The 15,408-nt window shown below is 39.5% G+C and overlaps 1 protein-coding gene across 1 annotated transcript in view; it reads left to right on the forward strand.

Moving 5' to 3' along the window:
- Nucleotides 1-932: 932 nt before the first annotated feature.
- The window catches only part of fbxo41 (F-box protein 41), a 28,698-nt gene continuing 14,222 nt past the window's right edge, over nucleotides 933-15,408 (forward strand). The window contains exons 1-3 of the mRNA XM_014989584.2: nucleotides 933-1,927; nucleotides 3,375-3,604; nucleotides 12,842-13,049. Coding sequence (XP_014845070.2) covers nucleotides 1,379-1,927; nucleotides 3,375-3,604; nucleotides 12,842-13,049 — 987 coding nt within the window. The 5' untranslated portion in view covers nucleotides 933-1,378. The remainder of the gene's footprint in view (nucleotides 1,928-3,374; nucleotides 3,605-12,841; nucleotides 13,050-15,408) is intronic.

The following is a 15,408-nucleotide window of genomic DNA, read 5'->3' on the forward strand; positions in this document are numbered from 1 at the left end:
TTTCTTGAGTTTGCGTTGTGAATAATAGCATTCAAATTGCTAAAACTGAGTTTAAACAGTGAAACAGTAACAGTATAAGAGACAGCAATGGTAAAAGGAAAAGTAAACTATTTGTTTATTTACAAAAAGAGAAATTAAGTTTTTTTTAAACAACAATAAGATAATCTTAAGTGACAAGACAGCAACACCAATCAAAGGATATTAGTTGCAAGATAGTTTTTTTTTTTTTTTTTTTTTACTTAAAATGCACCACAGAATATATTTTATAAGATTAAGACTAAAGCACAGAGAAATTGACAATTTTACACTTGAAACTCAAAAATCCCAATCTTTATCAGTCAGTGAATGCCTCATTCAGTGAATCCTACCTGAGGCATTTACTCTTTGGTGTGAAAGTTTGGGGAAGAAGGCGTTAACACCAGCTTTTGTGAGGACCATTGAGGTGTTGAGTGTGTGACAGATCTGAAACAATTAGGAGTGACAGAAATCTTTATTTATTTATTTTAGATAAATAAATAAATAAAGATTACTTTTTGAAAGTTCTTTATTAAAATTAGTCACATTCAAAACCCTCTAGTCTTCCTACAGTTAGAGGTCATTTACTATATCAGGAGCAGAAGATGTCCCACCATACATGAGAGGTTTAGATAAAAATGAAAAGATTTGGAATTGACATTTTGAACTTTTATTTTAGTAGAGAGTGTGATTCGTCCAAATCATAAACATCAAGTGATTATTCCCTACACAGTACAGAGCCTTACCTTAACTCTCACATTTGTAAAAAGATACCAACAATTACAAAACCAGAAGACTTCATGACAGACAAAAGTTGAAAACCTAAAAGACAAAATTTGCAACTTTGCTGTAAACATTAAGTTTAGCTGATAGCTACTGAAGTCAGCCTTTCAGATTTTTTCACCAGACAAAAAGTCTCTCAAAGTTGGTATTCCAGTTTGTGCAATTTATGGTCAATGGAAACACATCTACCGATTAGCGAAAAATTTGAATACCAAGGTTCTGACCAATCCAGTCATCTGCCAGAACATCTCTAGCTGAACATTTTCAGATTGTGCCTAACGGTATGAACGTGACTTGATGAAACTCAAACTGTGACTTGTGTTTTTTTTCTTTGTCTTTTTTTTTTGCATCCATTCAGGTACTCAGGACCTCTAAAGTGCAGAGAGTGAATGTTCCCTCCCTGCGCAGTCATGTGACTGACCTGGCTCTTCCATTTTACGGTGGGATCTTTTCCTCCTCATGCTGACTAACCCAGTCCACCCCATTCTCACCATGAGAGATCTGACCTCCGTGCCCTCATACTGGCGCTGCCGTCGTGCCGCATGAGCGCCTCCCTCCCCTCCAGCAGTTACTGCACGGAATGGCCTCTCTGGACCTGCCATACCGCTGTCCTCGCTGCGGGGAGCACAAGCGCTTCCGAAGCCTTTCGTCCCTACGAGCCCACCTGGAGTACAACCACACGTACGAGACCCTTTATGTCCTGTCCAAGTCTAACAGTGTATGTGACGCCGCCGCTCTGCTGCCCCTAGTGGCCGAGGGAGCTCTCCTCACGCCCGCCAACAACAACGACCCCTTCGAAGCGCTCCGGCCTTCGGCTCTGAAGGAGCGCCGCTTTCCCTGCCGGGAGCTTCCCTGTGCCGACGACCTCAGCTTGACCCCAGCTAACTCCAACTCTGCGGCCAGGTACATTCCTAATGTGGAGTTCCCCCTGGGGGAGATCTTCATGAAGAAAGCGATGACATCCACGGATCCAGGCAGCCATGGAAACCCCAGCACCGCTGTGGCTGTGGCAGCAAATGTGGCTGCCAGTGCTGTAGAGGCGGCTTACGAGGAGGGCCTGGCGAGGCTGAAGGCGCGGGCGTTCGAGCGTCTGGAGCTGGACGAGAGGCTGGAGAAGTTGTCGGAGGAGGTAAGTGGGATTGCCGCTGTTATCAGAATAAACTTTATCAGCAGGAGGTGTATTAACAGGCTGACTCTGGTGGCCATGTACTTGCTCAAAGTGCAAGCCTGATTTCTGGAGGGGGTAATTGCAAAGTGCAGAAGCAATCAAGGGAAATACTTATCCCCCTCCCTCCTTAGGCTGGACATTAAACCGTCAACAACACTTCTCCTGACACTCTTCTGCTTTTAAAGAACCTTGAGCTCAGCAGCAGACAGGAAACTAAGGAGCTCATTAAAGCCACAATCTGAATGTGATCCAGTCCTTCTAAAGGTAGCAATCTTGGAACAGCTAATATGTTGCATGTTGGGAGCATAGCGTCTCTACACCTTTAATCAGAAACTCTTATAAACAAAGTGAATATGCAGGAAATTTGAGGAGGTTACCCAACCACCAGAAATGCATATTTCTTAGCCTGTGGGAAAGTAGATTTTCGATGTGAGCACACTAATACTGATATTTATTTATTTATTATTTATTTTGTACTTTTGATTGTGTTGGGGGGTTTTTTTTGCATAAGAAAGAAGCTTTCAGCTTCAATATTTCTGTAATTTGTCATACAACCAAAAAGTAACATTTTTTAATAGACCTACATACAGAATTGTAAAATGAAAAGAAAATTGGGTTTTTAAAATACTTTGCAAATGGAAATCTGAAAAGTGTGGTGTATATTTCACATCCCTATTTTGTAGAACATTCTCTGTGACTCTAGCTGCTTTTTGGTGTTTACTTTTTCACCTTTGCAGATCCAGAAATTGAAATCTTTGCCCATTCTTTCCCAAATATTTCAACCTCCGTCAGTCTTGATGGAGAATGCTGCGAAAGGCAGTTTCCAAGTGTTGCCACAGATTCTTATTTGGATTTACATCTGGAGGGTGAGGGGGCCATTCTTACACATGAATGTACTTTGATCTAAAAAAAATTTTGCCACTCTTGTTCTGCCGTAGATGAACCTCTGCCCCAGTCTGAAGTGTTTTTGCAGAAAGTTTTCTCTCGTGATTGTCCTCTGTTAAGCTCTGTCCATTTTTTTTAAATCAACTCCAACGAGCATTTCTTTCTTTGCTGAATAAAAGCATCCCCAAAGCATGATACAGCCACCACCATGTCTGAAACATGCATGGAGTCCAATACAGTTAAGGTTGGATCTCATCAGATCAGAACACAATCTTCCACATATTTGCTTGAGGAAATAAAACTATTTATGGTTTTCTTTCAACAACAAATTGCATGACTACATTAAATTGATTACACCGTAAAACTGTAAATCAATTCCTAGCAGAAGTCCTTAATTATTGATGTGGTAGTTACTTTGTGTTAAATTTGTTTACATATCATGCCGAGTTTTTTTTTTCTCTCCAGTATATAAATTTCAAAAGGACATGAAGCAGCTGAAACTGTCGGCCTTCTTGTTTTGTAGGTGGAGCAGAAAATAGCGGCCCGTGTAGGCCGTCTCCAGGCGGAGCTGGAGAGGAAGAGCTCCGAGCTGGAGAGGGCCAAGCAGGAGAGCGAGCGGCTGAGCCAGGAGAAACAGGACCTGGAGGACAAGGCCTCTGAGCTCTCTCGGCAGGTGGACGTCTCCGTGGAAATGCTGGCCAACCTCAAGCAGGATCTGGTGAACAAGGAGGCAGAGCTAAACCACAAACAGCAGTGAGAGGAATTTCATTTTTCAAAGATTTCATATGCAACAAAGTCAGTTTATCTTATTTTGTACAGGAGTAATTTTTTTTTTTTTTTTTTTTTTTTTTCTAAATTTTACCTGGATTGCACTAAATAGACTGCAACAGACTGGTGACCTGTCCATGGTGTACCCTGCCTCTCGCCCGAAATGTTCGGTGGACTTAGGCACCAGCAACCCTCCTTACCCCACTAGGGAAAAGGGTGTACAGAGGATGGATGGATGCAGTAAATAGGAACATTTAAGAATTGTCAGACAAAATGGCACCTTATTTTTCAAATGATTACTAATGGGAGTTACCCGTTGTGTGGGCGACCTCCGGATTTACAGCCACAGCTGCTACCTGCTCATTTCAAATGAAGACCAAAGCAAACTGCTGCTTTACAAATTAGTGCACAAACAAGTGGAGATGTTAATAACGAGGAGCTTGTAATTTACCAACAACACTATAAAAGCTTTTCCTCTTGGTACAACACAGGCCCTATTAGCATAAAATGGCACAATTATTGTGGGGAAAGCTCTTATTAAAACAGAACGTTAATCAGGACAAATCTGATTTCAAAAAAAGCCAATCAGACTTCTCTCTCTCAGTACATTAATTTACATACAGTTGTGTTCATTTTTTTTCATGGTTAACGGGAGACAAACAAGACAAATAACATTATGAAAATCTACAGAGCCAGAAACAGCAATCTAGCACAAAATAATTTTTCAATATTCAGGCTTTATCTTAATATACCATAAACTTTATAGAACATAATAATAAAATATGTAATAAGTTTTAACCTTTTAAATACAATCAGAGACTCGGACAACACCTAACTGAACAAATCAGAAGTTTATTAAATGCCAAACAAAAAATTAACAACAAACAGAAAGATGATACGGTATGAGCCTGCATGTGCACAAGCATTCTTTAGTTTCCAGTGATCTCAGGAGCAGCCATTTAACCACATCTTGCTAGAGAGTCTTCACCGCAGGCTACTTTTTTAGGCTTAAAATAAACATGGCACATGTGACCGAGAGCAGATGAAGTTGGAGACAGCCTAAAAGACAGCAGGCAGAGATCAGAGTCAAAGTCATTACACAATGACTTTACGTACCCATTTCCAACCAAAACATTTGTTAATTTTTTTGCAAGCCACACAGCGATCGCATATCATGGGGCCTTGACAACTCCATGAGTCCGTCTGTTGCACAGCAGCCTGCAACCTTCTAAGTTTTTCAGTTTTTTTTTTCTTCCTCCTTCTGCAAGATTATAGGCCAAACAGCAGCTTTCACAAAACCTAAGCAAAGCCCTATCCAAACCTTTTTCCTTCAGAAATAAGTAAACATAATATATCTGACTCTTAAAACTCAGTAACTTTTGCTGGGCTTCACTTGTCACAGGTGAGTGAGTGATGTGCTTAAGAGTGTTAGTTAAAGAAAACTTGATAGAAACTGCAAAAAGACATGAACTTTCAGCCTGACAATGACCCTGAACATACAGCTGATATTTCAATGCAGTGGTTCAGATTGAGATATTAGTGGTGTGTTAAAATGGCCTAGTCAAATATCCAGATCTAAAAGGAATTAGAAATCTGTGGCAAGACTTGTACATTGATGTCCACAGATGGTCAACTTTCAGTCTGGCTTTTTTTTTTTCTTTTTTAATTGAAGAACCCTGCAAAACATTCAGACTTGTATCTCAAAACACTTGCAGCTTCTTCAAGGTTTTGTAAAGTGTTGACTCAAATTAAACTTTGTGTTGCACAATTAGCCAAACAATAATGGTACAATGTGCTGCACCTTTATTGGCACCCTGTTTAAAGAAACGGGTAAAATTAAACAAATCAGTTCAGCTGTATTAGCTCACACTAATACAACTTTAACTTTAACACGCTGTCTTTTTTTTTGTTTGTTTTACCATAATGCCTTGGTTCAGGCAATATTATCCTCCAAAGAAAGACCCGTTCCCCTTGTTTCCCTCACCTCAACCTTGTTGATGTTTTAATTCAGCAGATGAGTATTGCATCTGTCCTCTTCCTCTTGTACACCGGTGCCCTTCAGGGCCGATCAGGTGCTGATTGGATGGTTGAAAAGAAGCAGCTGGGCAGGTAGCAGCAAACTCGTCTCATTGCGTCCTGCAAGTCTCTCCATAAAGCTGCCAAGCTCCTTCATGAACTAGTGCCACTTCTGCTCTGTAAATGGACTTGGACGTAAATCATGGCATTATGAAGCAAGTTGAACGTGATTTGGAGCCGTCTGGCAGTCTGGCACTGAAAGTGAGAGCTGAAACGCTTTCAGAGCTTTTATTGAAATTAGTCCCAGACTGATTTATTGTTTGTTTCCAGACACTGATGTTATTTTTAGTTGCAACCTGTAAGCTGTGCAAAAAAAAAAAATGTTTTTACCGGAGAGCAAGTCTTGTAACCTTCACTGGCCGATCCATTACGTTTGTTAAGAAACAAGCAAAATTAAATTTATGTCTCATTTAGACTAATTGATCAGAGATGTCGTGACTGAGGTCCAAACACTGATATTAGTAAAGCTCTCACCTTTGTTTGCTGATTGTTGGCCTTAAATGCAGACAAAACCTTGGAGTGTACGTGGTTACATGCAGGTCTGGCATGAAGAGAACAGATCGATTAGAAGAGACAGAGGAACGGAAGGAACCAATGAAGAACAATGAAAACCAATGAGTTTATATACAGAAGGAAAGAGCAGAGATTGACGTTGAAAGCAGGTGAATTAATCGAGATGTATGTGAAGCAGCTGTGGTAGAAAGACAGCAGGAAACTTGAGGGAAAAAAGAATATAAAGTATCTGAACTAAGACTCAGCAATAGCCACAAACCTAGGAAAAAATAAGAGCAACACTAACCTCAGAGAAATAAATCCAAATGAACAAAGATCAGAACAGAAGAATAAACTAAGAAACCAAACACAAAGGAAGGAACTCATGTGGCAACACCTAATGCATAATGAACACAGAGAATGGAACGAGGATGGCAAGACCTGCAGAATGTGGTTAAACCAGAACTTCACATATAGTTAGTAAAAAAAAAATTTTTTTTTCATTGTATGAAGTTAAATTAGACCAAACGTCTCATGGTTTAGGTCAGTTAAAATTTCCAAAATTATTGGTATGTTCTAAATGACACAATAATGAGAGAAAGAATGTGTTAGAGATTTATTTATTAGTGGCTTCCACCTTGCTGAGTGGCCTTTTAGCTCAGGTAAGTACAAGACACATTTTACGGTGGATAACGGCGCCTTGTCTCCAGCTTCAGCAGGAAGCTGGTGACAGATGGATTTATGTTGCAATAAATCCAAGCTTCATGTAGTCCAGAGAACTCCAAAGTACTTCACACTATATTAAGTCATTCACCCAATCACCCAACCATGCACACAATATGATAAGGTACTGTATTATAGCCACAACTGCTGCCTTGGGGCTGTCTGACAGAAAGTAGCCTGACATGCACCAGCGCCACAGGCTGTGTGAAGCGTCTGACCCAAGAACGCAAAAAGACAAACAGATTTGTTTGTTTCTTGTGTCAAACAAGAAAGCACATGTTTCCTTAAAATACATCCACAGCTGTGCGTCCAATCAACTCACATGCCAGTTGGTCTATTAGAAGTTTCCAAAAGCATACTTTCATAACAGCAACAATAAAATATTGTTTTCTATTTTATTTATAAATTAAAAATTGAGTTCTCTCAAAAATAAGAGGGAGGTCCTGCAGGTTGTGAAACAGAGGCATTTAAAAATAAAACCTAAGTGAAAAAGAAATGTCTTACTTTTCTGAAAGGCTAAGTCTGAAAAGACGTCTTTACACGACAAATCGTGGCTCCTTTCATTTTTTTATCTCTTTGTTGACTCTTCTGCATATTTAAATATAGAAGTGCTTCCTATCATAAAATGCTAAATTTTTATTCAAACAGCTGTTTCAAAACTAATAACATGCAAAAAAAAAAAAAAAAAAGGTTAAACTGCTGAAACATTCTGTACAAACACAGCTCCACACATCACTACTCTGTGTCTAGAAATAATGCATGGGCTATTTACCAACCCCCACTAATGGCATTGTTAAATACCATGTAGATAACAAACAGACATTCAAATGAACACTAAATGCATTAGAGCCTATTGATGATTAATAGAAGACTATAATTATCAGTATCAGATAGCAGATAATGGTGTCATCTGTTGACTGCAAAAACAAAAATTGTTTGGTTTATAAAATGCTAGCAGTCAAAGATGGCTGTTGCTGTTTGACAGTGTGAAGCATCCAGTCAACCTGGTTTCTTTAAGAAACATTATTTACATCGACACAATGATCAGCTTGAGCTTTGGGGATTGCTGGGTTATTTGTGAGCATTATAGGCCATTACCTTTTGGTTTGTAGTGACTGTTTAGATGAGAAGGCTGGAACCTGGATCTCAGCATCTCTGATTCAACAGCTGAATCAAATAAATGGCTCATTACTCGGCCTCTGGTGGGCTAAAAGCTGCCGATGAGCCATTTGGTTCAGGCGTGTTGGAGAAGGAGCGCATATAAAACCTTGAACAGGGCCGATTTAAAAACATTCCACATTTCAAAAGAAAAACATGATGGACAAATGTTCAGTCACAATGATGAAAGAAACTTAATGATGTATTCAAAATGCATGCTTGTGTGGACCCTGTGTGGATTAGAGATATGTTGCAATAAATCCAAGCTTGTTCACCAAAGTTTTTCAATTATTTTTTAATAATTCTAGAAGTTGTAACTTGTTAAACCATTGCATCCTGAAAAACGACCTATTGACCTGGCTTTATGCACACATCAGTGTAAAAAAAAAAAAAAACCTCCTGCTAACACTTTACCAACAGGACGGTTCCTGTGCAAACTTTAGCTAAGATGTGAATAGGCTACCTAAATAGCACTTAAGCATTTTTTCATTTCAAAACTATCTGTGAGAAAGAAAATACACAAAGACACCTGCCACTTTAAAGGCTACATTTAATTGTAATTTCTAGATACAGTAAACCCAGTGACACTAAAATACATAGAAGTTTCTTATGTAATTTGAATGAGATCTGGTTTTCTTTTATTTCTCTTATGAAATGAAAAACTGCTGCTCATGTGTTTCCTGGTTGAATGAGAACGAAATTGTGAAACTGCTTCCTTAAAATCCTTTCCTTAAAATCTTATCCAAAGCAACCGCTTCTCCAGCATGCACACGCACGTACACACACACACACACACACACACACACACACACACACACGCACGCACGCACGCACGCACGCACGCACGCACGCACACACACACACCTACACACACGCACACACACACACACATATGCACACGCACGCGGACTCATGCACATATCATGTGTCTGTGTCTCTGAGGAAAAGCTGGCAGTGAAACAGGGAGCTTATTCAGACTCTAAAGTACATCATAGGTCTGAGGTGGAAAAAGGGCATCACAGTAAGAACATTTACTGCCAGCCCAATGACTAGGCAGACTTCAATGAGCTGACTGCCTTTGAATAACACATTGAATAAACATTTTTCTTTGACTCATCCCCAAGTTTTTCAAGGTCACAAAGACATCAGCGGCCGCTAAGGCCCTCAGAAACTCCAAACAGGAGTAATGTTTCACATCAGAGGTCTAACTTCTGTGTCTTTTACGTTCACAAATAGCTTTCTGAACCTGAATTTTGCCTTCAGCAGCACTGAGAATAAAATGACACCCATCTGATCATTTGTCCTGAGCTCAAAACCTTTGTAGGTAAGGATGATGAGCAGGCACAACGCCTCACGCACAGCTGCTCATTTATTACTTTGTATGCAGCTGACATTGTGGAGAGATTCATTCACAGAGCAATTATGCACCACAAACAGCTCTTTAAATAGTCACTGCATATACATCATTAAGATAAAACTCCCTGGGATGAAAACAAACAGAAGTTGCTCGGGCTTGGCTGTTAACTGGCTTAATAGCAGCTGGAAAAATTAAGAACATCTGGAATCATAAAAAAAAAAAATCTACGGCTTGCGGACAAATGAAAATGGTGGAACATTTTAATTTCAGCCTTTAAAATTTTCCCTCAGACTTCAGGAAATCAGCTCATTTTATCTGTCTTTGCAATTTGCTGGATGATCAAAATCCGTTCAAGCAAAACCCATCACTGGTTATTATTGGATATAATTAGTTCTACTGCATAGTTATGCAATGGAATCAACAAATAAACACAATTTTGTGACTATTAGAAAATATGGGCTCCAATCCACTAAGATATGATCCTCTGCCTGACTTAACAGACTCCTCAAGGTGAAGAGTTGTATTTTATCTTTGTGGAAAGTATTGCCCAAACCTAGTTAGTCCACAAGTGGTTTTGATAGGAGAAGAATTTATTTTGCGGATTCCGCCACTGTTTTCTTTAGGAATATTTGGAAAGGTTTTCATTATTAAAAATATTACTCATTAATTATTTGTGGAAGAATGCTATGCATAAAGTATTAGGTATCAACGGGCCTCATTTAATCGGCTTTTTTATCTGCAGGTATGTGACTGTATCTGGAGTGCGCAATAGTCGTGACAATCTTTAGGGAATGTTCTGTGAACAGCAAGTATTTGTATTCTGACAGTACAGACCGGCTTTCTGTCGAGATGAAGGCCCTTATGATTGAATTTGATAGATAACTCAGACTGAAGTGAATGGATGGCCTGGTCGATATTGGGCTACATTTAGATGAGGATTTATGAGCAGAGGGACCGTGTGTGTCCGTGGTTAGCAATAAGAAACTAAGACGAGCGTCTTACAAGTTTTGTGAAGCTATTTGAAAAGTGAGGAAAAGAAAAAGAATGGATAACTTTGTCTTTTTGGAGGGTGTTTGTCTTTCCAGTTCTCATTGTTAGGATTGACATGTAAGGCTGAAGTAACGTAAGCCACAAATATCCTGATGTTAACTGAATCGCAAGGCAGACGTGTAGAAGTGTTTCAGGTGCATAAGACGGTGTGAACATGTGTGTTTAGATGTACTTCAGAGATCTGTGTGAATATGGCTGAGATAAAAGTGTCCATACGTCATCATAAAATCTCTGTGCTTGTGTAGAGATATGGATTGAAACAGGAAGACTGCATCATTTCATCCCCTTCACTGACAAACGTTCTGTTTTTTTCTGCTTCCACATGGCTGCAGATTTTCACCTGTTGTTTCAGCCGCTGCAGTATGTTCTTTTTTCCCCCTTCCCAGTCATTGTTCCCTTTGCTTTAACAGACACAATCCACTGTCTCTCACCCTCTGCTTTCTCACATACTTCTTCTTGCATAAGGATAAAAAAAACCCCACAATGTTCTATTTTCTCCCTTCCTGGATACAATAAACAAGGTCAACCAATATAAAATTGTCAACGTTGTGAACAGTTTTATGCTGCTAAAATATTATGTCTGCCAGACATTTCATCCTTTCATACTGTAAGAGGAGGAAAGTATTGGTTACTCCTGTTATCGTCATACGAAGCAAATTTCTGATACAGTTGAATAATTGATGAAGACAAGCTGCATGAATATGCTGATGCCAAAGCACAAAATGCTTTTTTTCGCTTACTGGTTACTAACAAAATCAGCTTTTTCTATGTTTCCTCTATGTTGCTTTCATTGGTTTACATAAATGGGGTGAATTATTTGTCCCTGTTCTTACACTAGAATTTTTAAATAACATAAAATAAAATGTCTGACAAATGATGCAGTATTCTGTTTACCTACATGAGACGTGCTTCAATCCGGCTGCTTGTTGGAAAAAACAGTTAGATTTGCTAATTGTGCTCACTAACCAATCTGACTAGCCAACACTAGTTGATAACGACGTATTTGTCTATATTTTCAAACTTTCACTGCCAGAAATTTGGAAAATGTCAATTTGTGATGATTTTGGCGAAATACAAATAACAATATGACTTGGGATGCATAAACAAATAATTAAAAAGTCTTACTGCCGCAGGTTCATAGCAGACATAGACTGCAGGTAATGAGTAGTTTGTCCAGCCACTGGAAAGAAAGAAAATCATTATGTCCATCTCAACAATCGGGTATTGTTGAAAAAGTTCCTTCTGACTGATGTCTGTTGTGTTTTCATAATGATGTGGTCACCTCACACCTCACCAAAGTTTTGCAGTCATTGCCTGAATGCATGGTACCAAAATAGTTTGCAAACATTTATTGGACTTCAAGCAGTTCTGCACACTATGTTTAATTTGTGCAGTTGTAATGATGAATTTGTGATAAACTGTGGGGCCCTTATTTATATGCTCTGATATCTTTTTAGCAGTCAGTGGCTGGATTGTGTTGTGTGTCTGACGTATTTTATATAATGTGATAAAATGTTATAGTATGTCACCCTATCTAAAATAAATATTTAAGTTTCAGCTTTTAAATTGACCCACTGAAATAAATTTACTTATTTAAGATTGAATAAAATGCATATGTATTTTCTAACCATTTGAAACCTCAAAGGGCAAATTTCAGTGAAAGCAAAAAAAAAAACCCTCCTTAAACAGTTCGCTTTCATTTCATTTGCTGATTCATTGTTTTGTTATGCAGCTTTTACGTCTGACTGACTGTCAGCTACCTTGACTAATTTTGGATTCACAATTCTTGTCAGCTGTGCCTGGAGAGGAGTAAAGTTAACCGTGCCAGACACCAAACTATTTTTATCTCTGAATGTCCCCATTTCATAAAACCTTCATTATGCGTGTTGCTGCTGCTGAGGAGTAGATTCTGGGATGTATGACGTTTCGATGCATCGACTGATGGATTTCGGCTAAACATAAACAATCCAAACTAATGACCGTCATGCTCACAAACAAACAGACTTCTGACCCAGTTTTCATTTAATGGCTGGGACATTTTCAGTGACTCGTTTTTCATCCTCAGTTGAGTTCTCTGCAGCAGCTCTTCTGCGCAGAAAAGAAATGCGCCTGCCTACATTTCAACATCTTAAAAGAAAATATACCAAACAAGTAAAGATTATCAGTTCACATTGGAAGAGTCACCTAAATGTTTAAATGATGTGGTGCCACAAAGATAAATTGTTGTTGCTCCAATTGCATTCACTTAGAGTACCTGGGCTTTACTAGGACAGCTGCTTCTGCCCTCACACACCTGTCCCATTGGGAAATAGCTTCTAGTTTAAAGACTGTCTTTATAAAACTGCCTCCTCCTTCCGTGTGTGCAGGGAGGTTTCCCAGATCGACCAGTTCCTTCAGGAGACGGCGGCACGGGAAGCCAACGCTAAGGTGCGCCTGCAGCAGTTCATTGAGGAGCTTCTGGACCGAGCTGACCGTGCTGAGAAACAGCTGCAGATCATCAGCAGCTGCGGCACCACACCGAACGGCAGCCTGGGACGCTGCAGTCTGCAGGCCTCGAAGGGCACTGGGCGCCAGGTTCGGATCTTTCAACGTATTTTTAGTTTGTGGTCTTAATGCAGTATTCATGCACTCCTGTTGGATCGTTTTGGTTCCGTTTTAAATGTGTTTGAGGGGTAAAACAGCTGGAGTCACAGAGATCAAAATGCTGCTACAATTTATCGGGAATGCTGAACTGTCAATCTTTGCCTCAAACACACACGTATGCATTTTCTAATTACAATGTCAATTTGAATCGATGAGGGTAGTCACAGACGTAGTTTGCTTTTTAAACCTGCAGGTCTTCAGATCTCCTAAAGCGAAAGATCAGTGAGGTTTTTGGATTAAGTTCCTCCAACAGGAGTCCCCAGACGATCTTTTGATCAGCTGATGCTTCCTGAACAAGGAGACTACAGAAACAGGAATCATGATCCTTGTCTGCTTATCATTCAGCACCACATCAGTCAGAACATCGAGTCTCTGCTGCAATTTTTCCTTACCAGAGAGTGTAATGGACAAAGAGGAGCCTCTGCAGCTTTAGACTGACATCCAGCTCATTTGTCTCCAGGCTCAGGGCTTGAACTGTGCCACTCTCCCCTTGTGTTTTGCCTTATTACACAATGATGCAAAAAAAAAAAAAAAACAGAAAGAGAAAGAGGAAAAAAAAGAACAATATCCAAAAGGTCGTTCTTAAAATGACACCTTTTTAAATTATTATCCAACACCTGTGGAGAAAGAGGTGACCTGCTTCATATTCTGCAAATGTGTGTGCTGCCATGGAAACCAACTCCTGCTTTCCATCAAGGTTTTAACAGGATTTTTAATCAGATGTGCTTCAGATCTGCCGGAGACCAAATTTTCTCTTTAGACTCTGTGGAAATCCTTTTCTTCAAAGACCATCAGTGACTGTACAGAGGCATTATTAATCCCTCACTCAGTGCAATGTTTTGCCATTGTTCATGATGCACAGAAACTGACAAATTTATTGTCATCCCTTGTAAAGGTGCAAATTAATCCTAAAATTATACTTCTCTTTTCTTGCTGCAGCATACTTTCAGTCTTTTTTCCCCTGACCTTTATTTTTTTTTTTATTTGATCAAGCAATTTCCTAATATCCATATGACTGCTCTATATACTAATTTACAGGCACCTCAAATTAATAAGTTCAACTATATATATTTAAATCTATTAAGCAATTTCTTTGCATTCATACCAACACTTGCATTCTTTAGTTAAAGATTCTAGAAGATAATTTAACAAAAGTCATTAGTGGAATATTTATGAATCCCTTTAAGAAAAAGGTATCTTTTTACTGATGTCTTACACAAGACAAATAGCTGTTTTGGAGACATGCCAGCAAAGTGCTTTTTCCCTCCTACCATAACGAATGTAAACACGTGCAGTTTGCTAAACTCTAATGGGACTCAAATGAGAATAACATTCAATTTCTTTTGCAACAAACGGTCCAGGGCTATTTGGCATGAAATAAATGATCAATGTGTGGCACACATTGCTTGCTGCCAGGTACAATTGGAAATCTTTTAAATCGCAATCTGATGGACTGTACAAGCAGGCTATTTTATGTTGTTATCATGTCTTTTGTTAAGTTTATGATCCAAAACATATGGTGAAATCAATACACTTATGATTCACTGGTCAACCTTTTTCCAAGGCCATGCCAGTCCTAAAACCTAGGTGTTATGGAAAACTAGTGAGGTGAACCCAAGAGAGGAGAGGATGGTGCTATTTTCAGCAAAATAAAAGCTCAGATAACCTGTAAACGTCTGCTACTTACATTTTCAGGACTGTAAAGTTTCACTTCTGTTACCATATTCATTCAGAAATGCAGCGTTACCCATTTTTGATCAATACTGTTGCCTGCATTTAGATGCGTTGTGTTAAAAGTTGAGATATCTCAGTTTCGTGTTTGCACGCATGTGCAGTGTTGTCTGACTTTGGAAAAAAATCAGCATGACGAGCACAAGTGCAGGGTAGAGCTCAAACTGTCTGACACCTTGTAGCGCCGTGAATGGGAAGCCTGGAGATGTTACCCAGGCAGCCGCTCACCCTCACAGCCTCTCTTCCTCCCTCCATCCGGTGGCAGCGGGGTCGCCCTCATCTCCGCGGAGACGGGCCTCACAGCCAATGATTTATTTGAGGGCTGACACTCGGGGTGGACTTGTTTCCGGCTCTCTCTGTGATTTTAATTCCAGGCTGATTTGAAGTGTTTTCTCACAGAAAACAAAGGGAACACAGCTTGAATCAAATGTCAGTGTTTGCTGAGATTTCTTTGGCTTTGTTACGCCAAGGGTTCGAAGCGGAAACCTACTGAAATTTCATCCAAACCTCTATAGATGAATGCATTATTATTTCGTCCATGTTCTGAAGATTTGCCCTT

Source organism: Poecilia mexicana, unplaced genomic scaffold (assembly GCF_051168715.1).
Source record: "Poecilia mexicana isolate PSO_F unplaced genomic scaffold, ASM5116871v1 scaffold_1, whole genome shotgun sequence".
NCBI lineage: Eukaryota > Metazoa > Chordata > Actinopteri > Cyprinodontiformes > Poeciliidae > Poecilia > Poecilia mexicana.